Raw genomic sequence first — 12,950 nt, 5'->3', positions numbered from 1 at the left:
ACCAATCAGCACGCATGAATACCACACCCGGGCGGAGTTTTCGACGATTCTCCGGCCTTCCATTCCGCCTAAACAATAATCATTCTCGCCTCCAGGCTTCATCTTCTTCCTCCATCTCCCATCCACTTCCTTCACTGCCAACCTCACCACCACTTTTCTCCCAAACAACCAACCAACTCATCCCATAATCATGGCCCGTCAACGCCGTGGTGCCGCCCCCGCGCGCAGCGCTCCCACCCGCCCGACTGTTGCTCCCGCCGCCAGACCGGCCCCGGCCCAGCAGCACTCCCAGCCTCACTCGACCGCCGCCCACCCCCAGCAGCAGTCTCACCAGGCTCCTCCTCCTCAGGCCGCGGCGCCTCCCGTCCAGCAGAGCCAGGGACCCGGTCTGTTCGGCCAGATGGCTTCCACCGCTGCGTATGTCTCCATCTTCCATCCCTCAACCCTCCAACAACACCCCTCATCAACCACCAAAGCAAGGAAAAGAAAGAAACTAACAAATAATACAGCGGTGTCGCAGTCGGCTCCTCCATCGGCCACGCCATCGGCGGCTTCTTCGGCGGCGGCGGCTCCAGCGCCCCCGCTGAGCCCCAGCAAGCGGCCGAGGCCCCCGCCCAGGCGCAACCCATGGACAGCTCGCTGTGGCAGAGCAACGCGGCCAACAGCTCGTGGGAGGCGCCTCCTTGCGAGGGCGACGTGCGCAACTTCCGGAAGTGCATGGATGATAACCGCGGTGATATGACTATCTGCGGGTGGTATTTGGATCAATTGGTTAGTCCTCTCTTCTCCCCCTCTTCTGTTTATTTTGCGCTGCGCTTGATGTGTGGTTGGTTTTATATGAGTCATGGCTAATCTTTTTCTTTTTAACCGTATAGAAAGCTTGCCAGTCTGCGGCTAAGCCGTACTAATGGCTCGACCACTATTACTCTATCTAATAGACTACTACATGTTAGACAACACATGTTAACATGACAAGTGTGGTTGATGTTTTGTTTGCATAATGGCGTAATCGTTCTGACTGCTATTGATCTTGTACTTGTTGAGAGAAGTGACTCTTGTATATTCTACCATCTCGACTCTTCATGAAAGAATTAAGACTATCCGCTCTATTACTTTCTCCGTCCGAGGCGAATACTTTGTTCCCGTACTCAAGCGACGTAAGACAAACTAACGGAAACATTCACTCAATAATCTAATACAATACTGCTATATACAAATGGATATCCCAAACTCACACATTCACATCATCAACCTCTTCTACAACTTTTATAACCTCGACGCATCCCCCTTCCCCCCCGCACAACAAGCCGTCGAAAACGCATTCCTCGACTGCGAATCCACACAGATCGCCGACGGCGGCACCCACAGCGCCGGATTCTTCAAGTAAAAGTTCGACGCCCGCAGCATAATACTCACCGGCTCAGCCGGCATCACCGGGAAGTCCTCGGCGCGCGGGAAATGCGTCAGCCCAAACTGCAGATAGCACACGATGTCGGTGTTCTCGATGTTCTCGTCGCGGCCCGCCCAGTCGAGGATGCCCTTGTTGTGCGGGTGGTTCGTCTCGCCGGTCGACTGGCAGACGTAGTCGCCTGCGGGGAAGAGCTCGTAGTCCCTGTAGGGCACGACCCAGAGGGAGTGGCGCGCGAAGGCGGCGCGGTTGGAGACTGTGCTGCCCGGTTGGGCGAGGAGCGGCGGGCAGCTGTTGTTGACGATCTTGTAGCCGACGGGCTTTTTGGCGGTGGGGTGGTGTCGGTTGGGGTTGATGATTTCCCAACCGCGCTGGGTCTCGTGGTTGTAGTTTGTGGCGCCTTCGAGGGCGGTGCGGAGGGGCTTCTTGCGGGCCAGGAAGCCGTTGCCGTAGGGGTTTTCCGGGGAGCCGACGGGGGCCGGGGTGGGGACGGCGTCGGATTCGATGACGGTGTTGTTGCGGCCGTCGATCTCGGGGTCGATGCGCAGCGAGAAGATGTGCTGGTGGTTGTGGGCTGTTACGCGGGGCGCGACTTCTGTGCCGTAGGGGGCGGCTTCTTCGGAGGGGTGCAGGCAGTAGGTGTTGAGCATGCCGGTGAGCTTGACTTCGAGCTTGTAGGTGCCGTCGAGGGTGAAGGTGTGGTAGAAGCCGTATTCGTAGTTGGCGGCGGTGATGATCTGCGAGACGATGAGCTTGCGGTCGCGCGCGGAGATGACCGTGCCGTCGCGGAAGTCGGTGTGCTTGTAGAGGAGGCCGTTGTCTTCCTCGTGGATGCAGATGGCGTTCTTGACGACGGCGGCTTCGCCGGAGGAGGTCGCCATCACGCCGTCCATGTAGTGGATGACGCCCTTGCAGTCGCATCCCAGCTTCAGCGAGTTGGTCATGAACCCCGTGCCGTACTCGCCGACGTCGAAGGCGTGCTTCTTGTGGTGCGGCTTCTCGGGGCAGCCGTAGGGGACGACCATCTCGACGACGCTGATGCGGTTGAAGAGCGTGCGCTCGCGGTCCTCGTAGGGGTCGTGCGCGCGCACGTCCGAGATGACGATGCCCTCGCGGTAGTTGAACCCGATGTGCATCTTGTATCCGGCCCAGGAGAGCTCGTTGCCCTTGACGCGGAACGAGACGCCCTGCGGCTGCGTGATGTCGATGGGTTTTAACCGGTCGTGCTTGTACTGGTCGCCGATGAACTGGGGGAGGTAGTTGTGCTCTGCGAGGGCCGGCGCCGTGCGCTCGCCGTTGACGTAGCGGACGTCCACGGCGAGGACCTCCTCCGTCTCCGTGTCGACCACGACGGAGAAGTCCAGCGGGTGCGCGTACTGGTTGTCGAACTCGGAGGCGCGGTAGTACGCCAGACCCTGCTGCAGGCGGCGCTCGAAGCCCCAGCGCTCGTCCACGCCGATGGCCCAGGCGTCCAGGAAGATCTTGGACATGTCGGTGATGCCAATCTCCTTGCAGGCGCGGACCACGCGGGGGTCGTGCCGGGCCACGCGCTCCATGACATCGAGATCCTCCAGAGTCAGAGTCGGGGCGACGTCCTTGACGTTCTTCCACTGCTCGACCTTCTCGGTGGTCAAGTTGGCCACCACCTCGGACACCTGCTGGGTCTCCCTCTCGATGACAATGGCGAAGGCACAACGATCGGGGCGCGGGGCCAGGCCCTGACGGAAGGCGTGGTACTCATTCTTCTTGGGCTCGAGGAGGGTAATGCAGTTGAACTTGAGTGTCTTTGGGCTGGCATATTCGCGCATGAGCTGGGCCGCGGCCGGGATCTCCTTGATGGACAGCTGGTCTGGAAGGGTCAGTAAGTGGTACCAAATTTCTGACTCTACTCTCAGACTCACCAAGCGGATGGGGAACGCCTCTGGGCATCATAGAAACAGCCGCAACAGAGTCATAATCATCGTCACGGAATATCGTATACCCCGCGATCGAGGTTGTATCTGGAGCATTGGCCATGGTGTAGAGAATCAAACGACAGAAGTCGAACAGTATTTAGATGCAGAAACCTTTATCTGAGAGAGAATCCCATCTGAATCCCCGACTACACCGTCTCTTTATAATCGGACACCATCGAAGCCATATCTTCGTTGTCCGCATAGACCTGCCTAATCGGGAAACCAGATTTATATCGTTCCATCTCCATCGCCGAACGGGTTATCAGGGTCATCACGAGCGCCACCACCTGCTGATCGGCACGGAGCCTCCCTCGGAGCCAGTGCTAGGTTAGACAAGTCTAGACTTCATCCATGTTGGACAGAGCTTACTCGTTCTTGGCTGGCTTCGCTTTCCCTCCCTGAACCAGTGATGCATCATCCCACCACACCCATCGAGGATCGGCTTCAAACACGTGTGGCTGGGGTATTCAGTGGACCTTTGTCAGCGATAGACTCATAACTACAACCTTGAACAATATCTATGCCTCTATCTTCAGCAGGAGTATTCCCCCGATCGTAGTCCGAGTCGGCCTTATCGAGCTGTCTCTTAGGGCACAGCCAAGTCAGTGACAGCGCTCGGATTGGCCAATCCGGGTGGATCGACGGCTCCTCCGCATTCTTCCCCACGCTTTGCTTCTTTTTTTTTTTCCTTTCTTTGTCTATTTATCTTCTTCATTCTTTTTTGTGTTTTGTATGTATTCTTATCAGTTACGACAGAGTGCATGTCGCTGGTCTGTTCCACGGACTGCTTTCAAAGGAAAGAGGTCGGAGCATCGCGTAAGCACAAACAGAATGACTTCGTAGTCACCCCAATGGTCAAATATTTGGTAATATTGATAATCGCAACCTAGAAGAGGCAGGTCCTACAATGGATACCACCCAGGAAAGAGTTTGCAATCGAAATGGATGTCGGGTGTACATACGACCTTGAGAAACAAGCGAGCGAGCGAGCGAGCGCATACCGACGGAATCCAATCCAGGTCCAGTCCCGCCAGCGCATCTCAAACAAGTCCACAGATCACACGGACGGGATGGGTATCCTACGATAACGGGGGTAGTCCTAATTTGCATTGCGTAAAAGGGCCCGCTGTCTGGCTCGGGTTGTTCGCTGTGTCCATGGCGCCGGTTTGTCTGCGTGGACATGCTCTTTTCGGGAATGGCTCCACTGTAGCTTGTCTGGAAAGTGGATAAGCTTGGTTGCTCCTTAGAGTGGGCGATAATGCTCCTCCCCCGCACTAGCAGACAGCTGCTATCTACTATGACATTGGCGATAAAAAAAAAAGTCAGCTCCTATCCGTGTGGGTCGGGCTGTGATACGCGTGAAACTCCAATATTAGCCTCTTAGGGAATGTGCAGCCGAGTTTGTAGTGGTGGAGGGCGTCAACGCGATACACTCTTGACCTCATAGGGAGGGGGTAGTCGGGGATGTGTTCGATGTATAACGTAGACGAGATTATTTATCGCTGGAAACTCTCTTTTCCTGTCTACACACACCATCAGCAGCAGCGTCAGTGAGATATACATACCATCATGACCGACCTATCTGTGCAGCTTACAGCGCCAAACGGCCGCACCTGGACTCAGCCAGTGGGCCTGTTCATCAACAACGAATGGGTCAAGTCTTCGAACTCGGAGACAATCGTCTCGGTCAATCCTGCGTACGTTCACCTTCTCATCCCCAGCTCCCCGGGCGAAGAAAAGCTAACATGTAAGGTCAACTCCAGAACCGCCGCGGACATCACCTCAGTCTACGCCGCAACAGAAGAGGATGTCGACAAGGCCGTCAAGGCCGCGCGAGCAGCCCTCAATAACCCCGACTGGAGAGAGATGCCGGCCACCGAGCGCGGCCGTCTGATGACCCGTTTGAGCGACCTCATCGAGGAGAACCGCGAGATCCTGGCCACGATCGAGACGTGCGACAACGGCAAGCCGTACACCGTTTCCCGGGACGATGACCTCTCCGAGACTGCCGGGACAATCCGCTACTACGCCGGCTTCGCGGACAAGGTCTTCGGGCAGGTGATTGACACCACGCCTGAGAAGTTCGCGTATACCATTCGCGAGCCGGTGGGCGTGTGCGGGCAGATCATTCCGTAAGTCGCATGGATCATTCTCTAAAATTAATCGTTACTAACTGGTCATGTCACCCAGGTGGAACTTCCCTCTGGCAATGGCCGCATGGAAGCTGGGCCCGGCCCTAGCCTGCGGAAACACAGTGGTTCTGAAACCCGCCGAGCAAACCCCCCTGTCGATTCTATACCTGGCCAACCTGATCGTCGAAGCCGGATTCCCCCCAGGCGTCGTGAACATCGTCAACGGCCACGGCCGCGTAGCCGGCGCGGCTCTCGCGTCGCACATGGACGTGGACAAGATCGCCTTCACGGGCAGCACGGCGACAGCCAAAGAGATTATGAAGATGGCGAGCCGCAACCTGAAGAACATCACGCTTGAAACGGGCGGAAAGAGCCCCCTCATCGTCTTCAACGACGCCGACCTCGAGCAGGCCGTCGAGTGGGCCCATATCGGCGTCATGTACAACCAAGGCCAGGTCTGCACCGCGACGTCGCGGATCCTGGTGCAAGATGGGATCTACGATAAGTTCGTCGAGGCCTTCAAGGATCAGATCAAGAACGTCTCTGTGGTCGGTGACCCCTTCGACGAGGCGACTTTCCAGGGCCCGCAGGTGAGCCAGGCTCAGTATGACCGCATCATGTCCTACGTGAATGTGGGTAAGGCTGAGAACGCGAAGCTGGAGTGCGGCGGGGAGCCATTCGAGGGGGTCGGCAATGGCCGGGGCTTTTTCTTCAAGCCTACCGTGTTCACCAATGTGTCTGATCAGATGCGCATTTACCGCGAGGAGGTCTTTGGTCCGTTTGTGGTGATCGCCCGGTTCAGCGAGGAGGATGAGGCGATTCGCATGGCTAATGATACCACCTACGGTCTTGGGAGCGCCGTGTTCACGCAGAACTTGACCCGTGCTCACCGCACTGCTAAGCGCATCGAAGCTGGTATGGTGTGGATTAATTCGAGCAACGACAGTGACTGGCGCATTCCTTTTGGAGGCGTCAAGCAGAGCGGTATTGGCCGCGAGCTGGGTGAGGCTGGTTTGGCGGCGTATTCCAACATTAAGGCCGTGCATGTAAATATGAAGTCGAAGTTGTAAATTATCATGAGTTAGTCACTATACCAGGAATTCAATCAAGATCTTTATTAAATATTTCAAGAAATTACCGACATGGTTGATCTTTAGAGAAAGCTGGTATTCAATCAAGCTGCTTTGGCAGTTTTCATTGTACGTAGGTGGTATATTCGCTAGTTTCATCATTGAAGTAATCATAATGCGTTGTTGGTACATTCCTCATCGCCGTAATCAAACTTGGCGTCACTTGCTTCCGTCCTTTGCCGTCGTCTCCATCGCAGAATCGGTGGCATCTTCCTGAACCTCTCGGCCGTGGCTCAAAGAAAGTGACTCCTCCGTGTTCATATAACTACTGTTTCCCTGAATAAACCAGAACGACAGGGCAATCAGGAGCATCACGCCAAAGACGGCAATGGCGTAGTTCATATCAGAGCCCGATGGTTTGGGGGTGCTGGGGAAGAAAAAGAAAACAGTCGTAATGGCGCAGTATATGACGCTCACCCAATTCGCAGGTGCCCCTAATCTCCCCAGGTAAAACGGACCAGGGGTGAGGTGGCTGCGTCCCCTGATGAGCAAGGCCAAGATTGGCAGACCATAGGAGATGGTCAGGGCGATGGTGCTGACGCTGAGAATGGCAGTCAAGACAGTCTCAGCAAATAAGAATAGAACTCCCACGAGAGCGATCAGGACTCCTTGAAACCACAGAGCCCGGACAGGGGCCTTCCACACCGGGTCGATATGGGAAAGATATCGGTTGAAGGGGAGCCCGCCGTCCCGTGCAAATCCCCAAGTTAGACGAGATGCGGTGGTCAATATACTCACGCCCTGTCCGACACCATTGAGTATGAAAAGAGCAATGAGTACAGCACCTCCTTCCAAGCCGATTGTTTCCTGGGCAAGCTCGATAAAAGGTAACCCAGTCGGAGAATTGATGACTCTGTTGATATCCTGAATGCAAAAGAGGCAGACCACCATGAAGATAAAGCCACTGGCGGCTCCGGATAGTACAGCAAGATAGATAACTTTTGGCGCGTTCTGTCGTGGCGAAGGAATCTCTTCCACCATGTGAATGACTGCGTCAAAGGCTGTCAGGCCATATGCAGCCTGCACTAGTCCAATAAACCAGACCACGCCATCCTGCCAACCGGTTTCATTGATCCAACTTCCAAAGGCAAAATTCGCCGGTTGGAAGGATAGACCCGACCTGGTGCCCACGGAAATCAGCAGGGCCAATGCGAACACAACGAACAAGCCCACAAACCATACCCCGACAGTGTTATTCAGCCAGGGCAGGATCTGTTCCTTCCGGCATCCAGTAACATTGACGAGGGTGAGGGCAAAGACCAAGCCGATATAGACACAAAACTCCAACCATCCAGTCTGCGACCCCGTCCATTCCACGTCAAACATGACTTTCATTCCCAGAATGAAGTCTGTCATGAACGCCACCTGCGAGGCGGCGAGAGTCCACCACCCAAACACATTGATCCAAGCACACATGTAGGACATGAAGCGGCCCCAGCGTGTATCCCACAGCTGCGAGATCCAGTAGGCTTGTCCCAACGCGGTTGGCATACTGCTGCAGATTTCTCCGAGCGACACAGCGACGCAGGCGTTGCAGAAGGTGACCAAAGCAAGCCCCCATAGAATCGAGACCGGGCCACCATTGATCAGACCGTCCGACAGATTCTGAGCGAAAGTAGACCACGTGCCTAGTACACAGAACGCCAGAGCGAACATGCTCCATATACTGAATTTGCGGGTGAGCACCTGCTCGTGGCCCATGGCCGCGAGGTCGCATGCATCTTGGTCTTCATAGCCCGTCGCCTTTTCCGTGACGATAGTCGAGTCGGTCCCAAGTTCCATCGAGAGGTGTTTTCTAACGGATTGTGGGGGCGATGCTCCGTTTTTTTCTGGGAAGCGGAAGGGAAAAGCACGGAGAAAAAAATTATAGTCCACAAAGACAACGCAACGGAATAGGTTTTCGGTGAACAGAGGTGCTTTTCTGACTTGATCAGTCACCGAGGACCAAATCAACAGCGAGGCCTTCCATTTTATTAATTATTCGAAATAGATGCGCGTAGTGCAGGCTTGACGAGACACTTTCGTTCAGATCCTGACGGCGTGGGCTCTGGAGAACCCCGCGTTCACCGGGATGTTAGAAGCGGGTCCAAGTCGGAATTTTATGGGGACATATGAAGAAAACTCCTAGATCGGCATCGAAACCGACCGGTTAGATATGGTCAAGCAGTTTGTCAAGGTAGTGCGTTATTAGAGGCAGAGCCTGCGGTGCCTCGACCTTGGTACTAGTCGGAGAAGCCGTGATCCCCACCATGCCGATGGACGGAACCGCGTCTGGAAGGTGTATGCGGGAGTATCCCCAGATCTTCGGCAATAGATCCACCATAATACTTGTTGCGTCTCCATCGGACTTGTCGGAGAGCCAGAGTTCGAGTCCCAGACCACTTGGACCCGACCCGACGTCACCGGGTTTTGGTAAGGCTGTGTATCTGCATGGACTTTCCCTGTTTTTCGATGGTCTGGGGCAAGCATTGAGAAGAGATTCCGTCAGGCACCAATAATGATAATCAGTATGCCCGGCTCTAGCCGGAGTTTTTGAGGTTGATGAATTTGAGTCTAAAATGCCGAAGTAGAGGCAGATTTCCAGATGCCGGTACTGCCTCTTCCTATTCCTGGAAGGTGAATGCGAGGTAATCCCTTAAGCAACGAGCAATGACTGTGGACCATGAAGAGATAGCTGTCGGTCGGTTCCATTGTTGACGCTGCAGTGGAGATGGTCAGTCGAGAAGGAAAGAAACTCGAAGGTGAAGAATGATCTCAGTGTATGGTTTATAGAGTGCTGCCTGAGGCCGTCATGGCCGACTTGGTCACTCGCAAAGCTATCTACCCCAATGCTAGGATGGAATATATGTTACAGAATAAGATTATATTTTTCTTTCTCTTCAAGATTACGTTAATGCCCTTAGTGTAACGATGCTAAAAGAGATAGGTAGTAGGAAGAACCGAAACTATATATAACGGGGTATATATCGGAATATCACACTATATATTCGACTACTCGGAAACACTGAAAACACAATTCGGTAATTTGGTGCTAGGACGCAATGTGAGAAACCAGCTAGCAAATACCAAGTAGAATAAAACAAAAACCAGAGAATAGTTACCTTAGTACATAACCTTCGACGACATTCCAATCGAAAACCCGAATTGGAACTGTCATAAAACAACTAGTTTTGATAATTCAATGACGTGAGCCATCCATAGCAATACAGAGACCTGCAATTTTGGAATGAAAAGGAAGATAATTGAAACCCTCAACGCCCTGTGCTAACTAAAGTACAAGTCCATCGCCCATCACGAGCACTACCTGTCATCATCATCTTTCCGAGGCTCGAAATTGAGCTACACCGGAGGAAATACGTTAGTGGATGCCATCAGTAAAAATGCCCGGGTAAAGCACGTACCTGATTCCCATTGTAAAACTGCTTGTCTCCTTCTTCGTTGCGTTGGTCTTGTAGCGTTCTGATTCTCGGGCCCGTAGGTGGTGTCGGGCGTGGCCCTGCTGCACTGGATCCCGTCTGCGATGAGGTAGAAGGATCAGGACTAGACTGGGACGGGGCTGGTGTAGTTTGACCGTATCCTAGAAACGAGCCAACTAGACCGGTGGCCGCGCCCACCGTGGACGAAACCAGCCCGTATACGGTGGACACCGCTCGGACAGGAAGACTGGCGGTCGAAGAATACGCTTCTGTATAAGTTCTGATCGGGATCATGACCAAATTGGCCGTGGGCCCGAGGTTGAGCGTATCAAGGGATTGCTCCTCATCGGCAATGGACAACGTTTGGTTGGGCAGGGGCGTCATGATGTGCTTGAGGTTATACGGGCGTTTCTCTTCCGCCATTTGACCGTCGAGCCACGGACGGACATTCGCGCGGATAGTGTGTGAAGGCAAGAAGCTTGATCGCACGGAACTGCCGTCAAATAACCGCACCTGGAGGCGATATTCTTTAGGAGGACCCCGAGGAGGCTTAGGCTTTTGCTCGGAGTGATCTGTTGTACTGGGGCCTGAAGGCTTTGGAATCGGCTTCACTTCCTTTTCCTTTTGCGGTTTTTGTGGCTTTTGCTGTGGCTTCTCTGGCTTCTTCTCTGACTTCTGTTGTGGCTTCTGTTCCGGCTTCCATTGCGCAGGTTTTGAAGCCGACTTCTGCGCATTGTCAGTCCTAGCGACATTGAAGCTCCTCTCCCCCAAGCGTATATTTTCGCTTTGCGACGGCCCCGATTGGTTCCTTGTTTCTGTATTGTGCGTTTCAGACTGAGATGAGCTCGAAGCAGGATTCGCGACAGGTGCAGGAGCAGGCGCATGAACAGGCGCAGGCGCAGATGTATCTGTAGTAACCGGAGCCGGAGCCGGAGCTGAAGCTGAAGCCGGGGTGGCGGTCGTCCCAGTCGAAGTACCTATGGGGGTCTGAGGCTGCGGGCTCTGAGCCTGATCCTGAGCAGCCCCCGTAGCAGACGCAGTCGCAGTCGCATCCGTCCTATCCTCAAGAACATCTCTCAACCGCCGCTGGAAATCCTCCTTGTTCGTCTCCGGGACGATATATTCGCGAAGCATGCCATTCCTATAACATACCGGTCAACACCCAAAGAAACAAGCACGAACCAATCCAATCCAATCAACACGTACAAGATCACCACAACAGTCGGATACTTAGTAACGGGACAAAAGGACGTCAGGAAACCCGTTTCTGGAGCATCCTTGGCGAGGCGCAAAAGGACAGATCTCTCGGCGAGGACACGCGCAAACTAATTTATTCGGGAAGAAACCGACGTTGGCGTTTATGTTCAGGTTTGGGTTTGGGTTTGGGGTTTGGAGAAGACAGTCGGTGGAGGTACCTCGTCATCCTTGAAATATTGCTCCTCCCACTGTGTACTTGTTTCTTCGTCGTCTGGGGTTGCTGGTGTTAGCTTCGTGATCGTTATCGTACAGTAGGTAGGTTGCGTATGGTGGAGTGGTAGTACCTCGCACGAAGCAGACAACTGCTTTCTGCTGCTGGACAGCAAGGGCGATGCCTTCCTGGAGATTCCCAGCGAAAAACATCGCGTATACAATTGAAATAATAAATCAACCGGACGAAGTTATCAAGAGTGAGGAAGGTGAATCAAATTGAAGATAGTGTCGAAGGGAGAGAGCATGATGATGTCGGGGCGATCGGGCCCGCCGCCGCCCCTCGGCGGACCCGACAACCACCTCCGAACTTCTTCACCTTTCTTCATCTTTTCCAGTCGGATATTACTTTCCCACCTACCTCCCGTCACCACCACCGACTTTATACAGCCAAAACTAAATTTAACACACAAGCGAGTCAGCGCGAATTCCTGATTTCATCATGCGGTCCGTCTTGTCGGCCTTGAACCGCACGGCCGCGACCGCGTGGGCGCAGCCCCCGACAACAGCGGCAATGCGCGGCCCTCGCGCGGCATTCAAACCCGACTCGATCTGCGCCCGGTGTCGCCGACAACAGGTCCGGTCTTACCAGAACATGGCGGACGATCCGCGGTGGTTATCGGTGGTTGATAACCCGGCGCGAATTGTGCGGACGGGCCGGAAGCATGGGCCGGGGTTGATTATCCTAGGTATGGTTGATTGACTGGCTAACTGACTGAATATTGTGAATGATCACAGTGCTAATTGATTGACTACGACTTACAGCACTGATCCCCATCATCTCCTTCGGGCTCGGCGCCTGGCAAATCCAACGACTAGACTGGAAAACGAAATTGATTTCGAAATTCGAAGACCGACTCGTGAAGCCGCCTCTGCCGCTGCCATCGCGCGTCGACCCCGACGCAGTGAACGAGTTCGATTACCGGCGGGTTTACGCTACGGGTCGGTTGAGGCACGATCAGGAGATGCTGGTTGGGCCGCGGATGCGGGAAGGCGAGGACGGGTTCTTGGTGGTGACGCCGTTGGAGCGGGACGGGGGACGCGGCACTGTGCTGGTTAACCGGGGGTGGATCTCGAGGAGCTTGCAGGATCAGAAGTTGAGGGCGGCGGGGCTGCCGCAGGGGGAGGTGACTGTTGAGGGGTTGCTACGGGAGCCGTGGAAGAAGAATATGTTTACGCCGGATAATAAGCCCGAGGATGGGAAGTTCTACTTTCCTGATGTGGAGCAGATGGCTCAATTGACGGGCAGTCAGCCAATCTGGATTGAACAGACGATGGGTAAGTGGTCTGCCATGGGTGGTGTTTCCTAAGCTAAGTCTATGTCACAGTCCCGGATATGGTGGAGGCGTATGATCGTGCAGCCAAAGGTATTCCCATTGGTCGCGCAGCGGAGGTCAACCTCCGAAACAACCACAGCCAGTACATCTTCACATGGTAGGTCC

The 12,950-nt window shown here is 54.3% G+C and overlaps 6 protein-coding genes across 6 annotated transcripts; 3 read left to right on the top strand and 3 right to left on the bottom strand.

The window, feature by feature from the left end:
- Positions 1 to 190: 190 nt before the first annotated feature.
- On the top strand, positions 191 to 1,111 carry P168DRAFT_300610 (coiled-coil-helix-coiled-coil-helix domain-containing protein; the record flags this gene model as incomplete). Its single annotated transcript, XM_024838445.1, has 3 exons — positions 191 to 417; positions 510 to 771; positions 876 to 1,111. 3 exons carry the CDS (start codon positions 191 to 193, stop codon positions 906 to 908), a joined length of 522 nt encoding a protein of 173 aa, XP_024696386.1. The 3' UTR covers positions 909 to 1,111.
- Positions 1,112 to 1,169: 58 nt separating this feature from the next.
- P168DRAFT_323021 (peroxisomal copper amine oxidase) lies at positions 1,170 to 3,519 on the bottom strand. Its single transcript, XM_024840630.1, has 2 exons — positions 3,310 to 3,519; positions 1,170 to 3,257 (listed from the first exon to the last, which is right to left on the bottom strand). Exons 1-2 carry the CDS (start codon positions 3,422 to 3,424, stop codon positions 1,267 to 1,269), a joined length of 2,106 nt encoding a protein of 701 aa, XP_024696385.1. The 5' UTR covers positions 3,425 to 3,519; the 3' UTR covers positions 1,170 to 1,266.
- Positions 3,520 to 4,824: 1,305 nt separating this feature from the next.
- P168DRAFT_285981 (aldehyde dehydrogenase) lies at positions 4,825 to 6,583 on the top strand. The gene is made up of 3 exons (XM_024836256.1): positions 4,825 to 5,060; positions 5,127 to 5,495; positions 5,554 to 6,583. Exons 1-3 carry the CDS (start codon positions 4,933 to 4,935, stop codon positions 6,563 to 6,565), a joined length of 1,509 nt encoding a protein of 502 aa, XP_024696384.1. The 5' UTR covers positions 4,825 to 4,932; the 3' UTR covers positions 6,566 to 6,583.
- Positions 6,584 to 6,682: 99 nt separating this feature from the next.
- On the bottom strand, positions 6,683 to 8,407 carry P168DRAFT_323019 (amino acid transporter; the record flags this gene model as incomplete). Its single annotated transcript, XM_024840629.1, has 1 exon — positions 6,683 to 8,407. The coding sequence occupies one exon, from the start codon at positions 8,405 to 8,407 to the stop codon at positions 6,785 to 6,787; it is 1,623 nt and encodes a 540-aa protein (XP_024696383.1). The 3' UTR covers positions 6,683 to 6,784.
- A 1,335-nt stretch (positions 8,408 to 9,742) lies between these two features.
- On the bottom strand, positions 9,743 to 11,717 carry P168DRAFT_285979 (UBX domain-containing protein). The gene is made up of 5 exons (XM_024836255.1): positions 11,583 to 11,717; positions 11,457 to 11,509; positions 11,248 to 11,366; positions 10,027 to 11,182; positions 9,743 to 9,964 (listed from the first exon to the last, which is right to left on the bottom strand). Exons 1-5 carry the CDS (start codon positions 11,659 to 11,661, stop codon positions 9,926 to 9,928), a joined length of 1,446 nt encoding a protein of 481 aa, XP_024696382.1. The 5' UTR covers positions 11,662 to 11,717; the 3' UTR covers positions 9,743 to 9,925.
- Positions 11,718 to 11,950: 233 nt separating this feature from the next.
- Positions 11,951 to 12,946, top strand: P168DRAFT_277447 (cytochrome oxidase assembly protein SHY1; the record flags this gene model as incomplete). Its single annotated transcript, XM_024835611.1, has 3 exons — positions 11,951 to 12,197; positions 12,274 to 12,786; positions 12,837 to 12,946. The coding sequence occupies 3 exons, from the start codon at positions 11,951 to 11,953 to the stop codon at positions 12,944 to 12,946; spliced, it is 870 nt and encodes a 289-aa protein (XP_024696381.1).
- Positions 12,947 to 12,950: the final 4 nt, after the last annotated feature.

This window comes from Aspergillus campestris, assembly GCF_002847485.1.
Source record: "Aspergillus campestris IBT 28561 chromosome Unknown P168scaffold_1, whole genome shotgun sequence".
Classification (NCBI taxonomy): Eukaryota; Fungi; Ascomycota; class Eurotiomycetes; order Eurotiales; family Aspergillaceae; genus Aspergillus; species Aspergillus campestris.
Note: the sequence above shows the minus strand (reverse complement) of the source record. Positions and strands in the feature narration are given on the sequence as shown.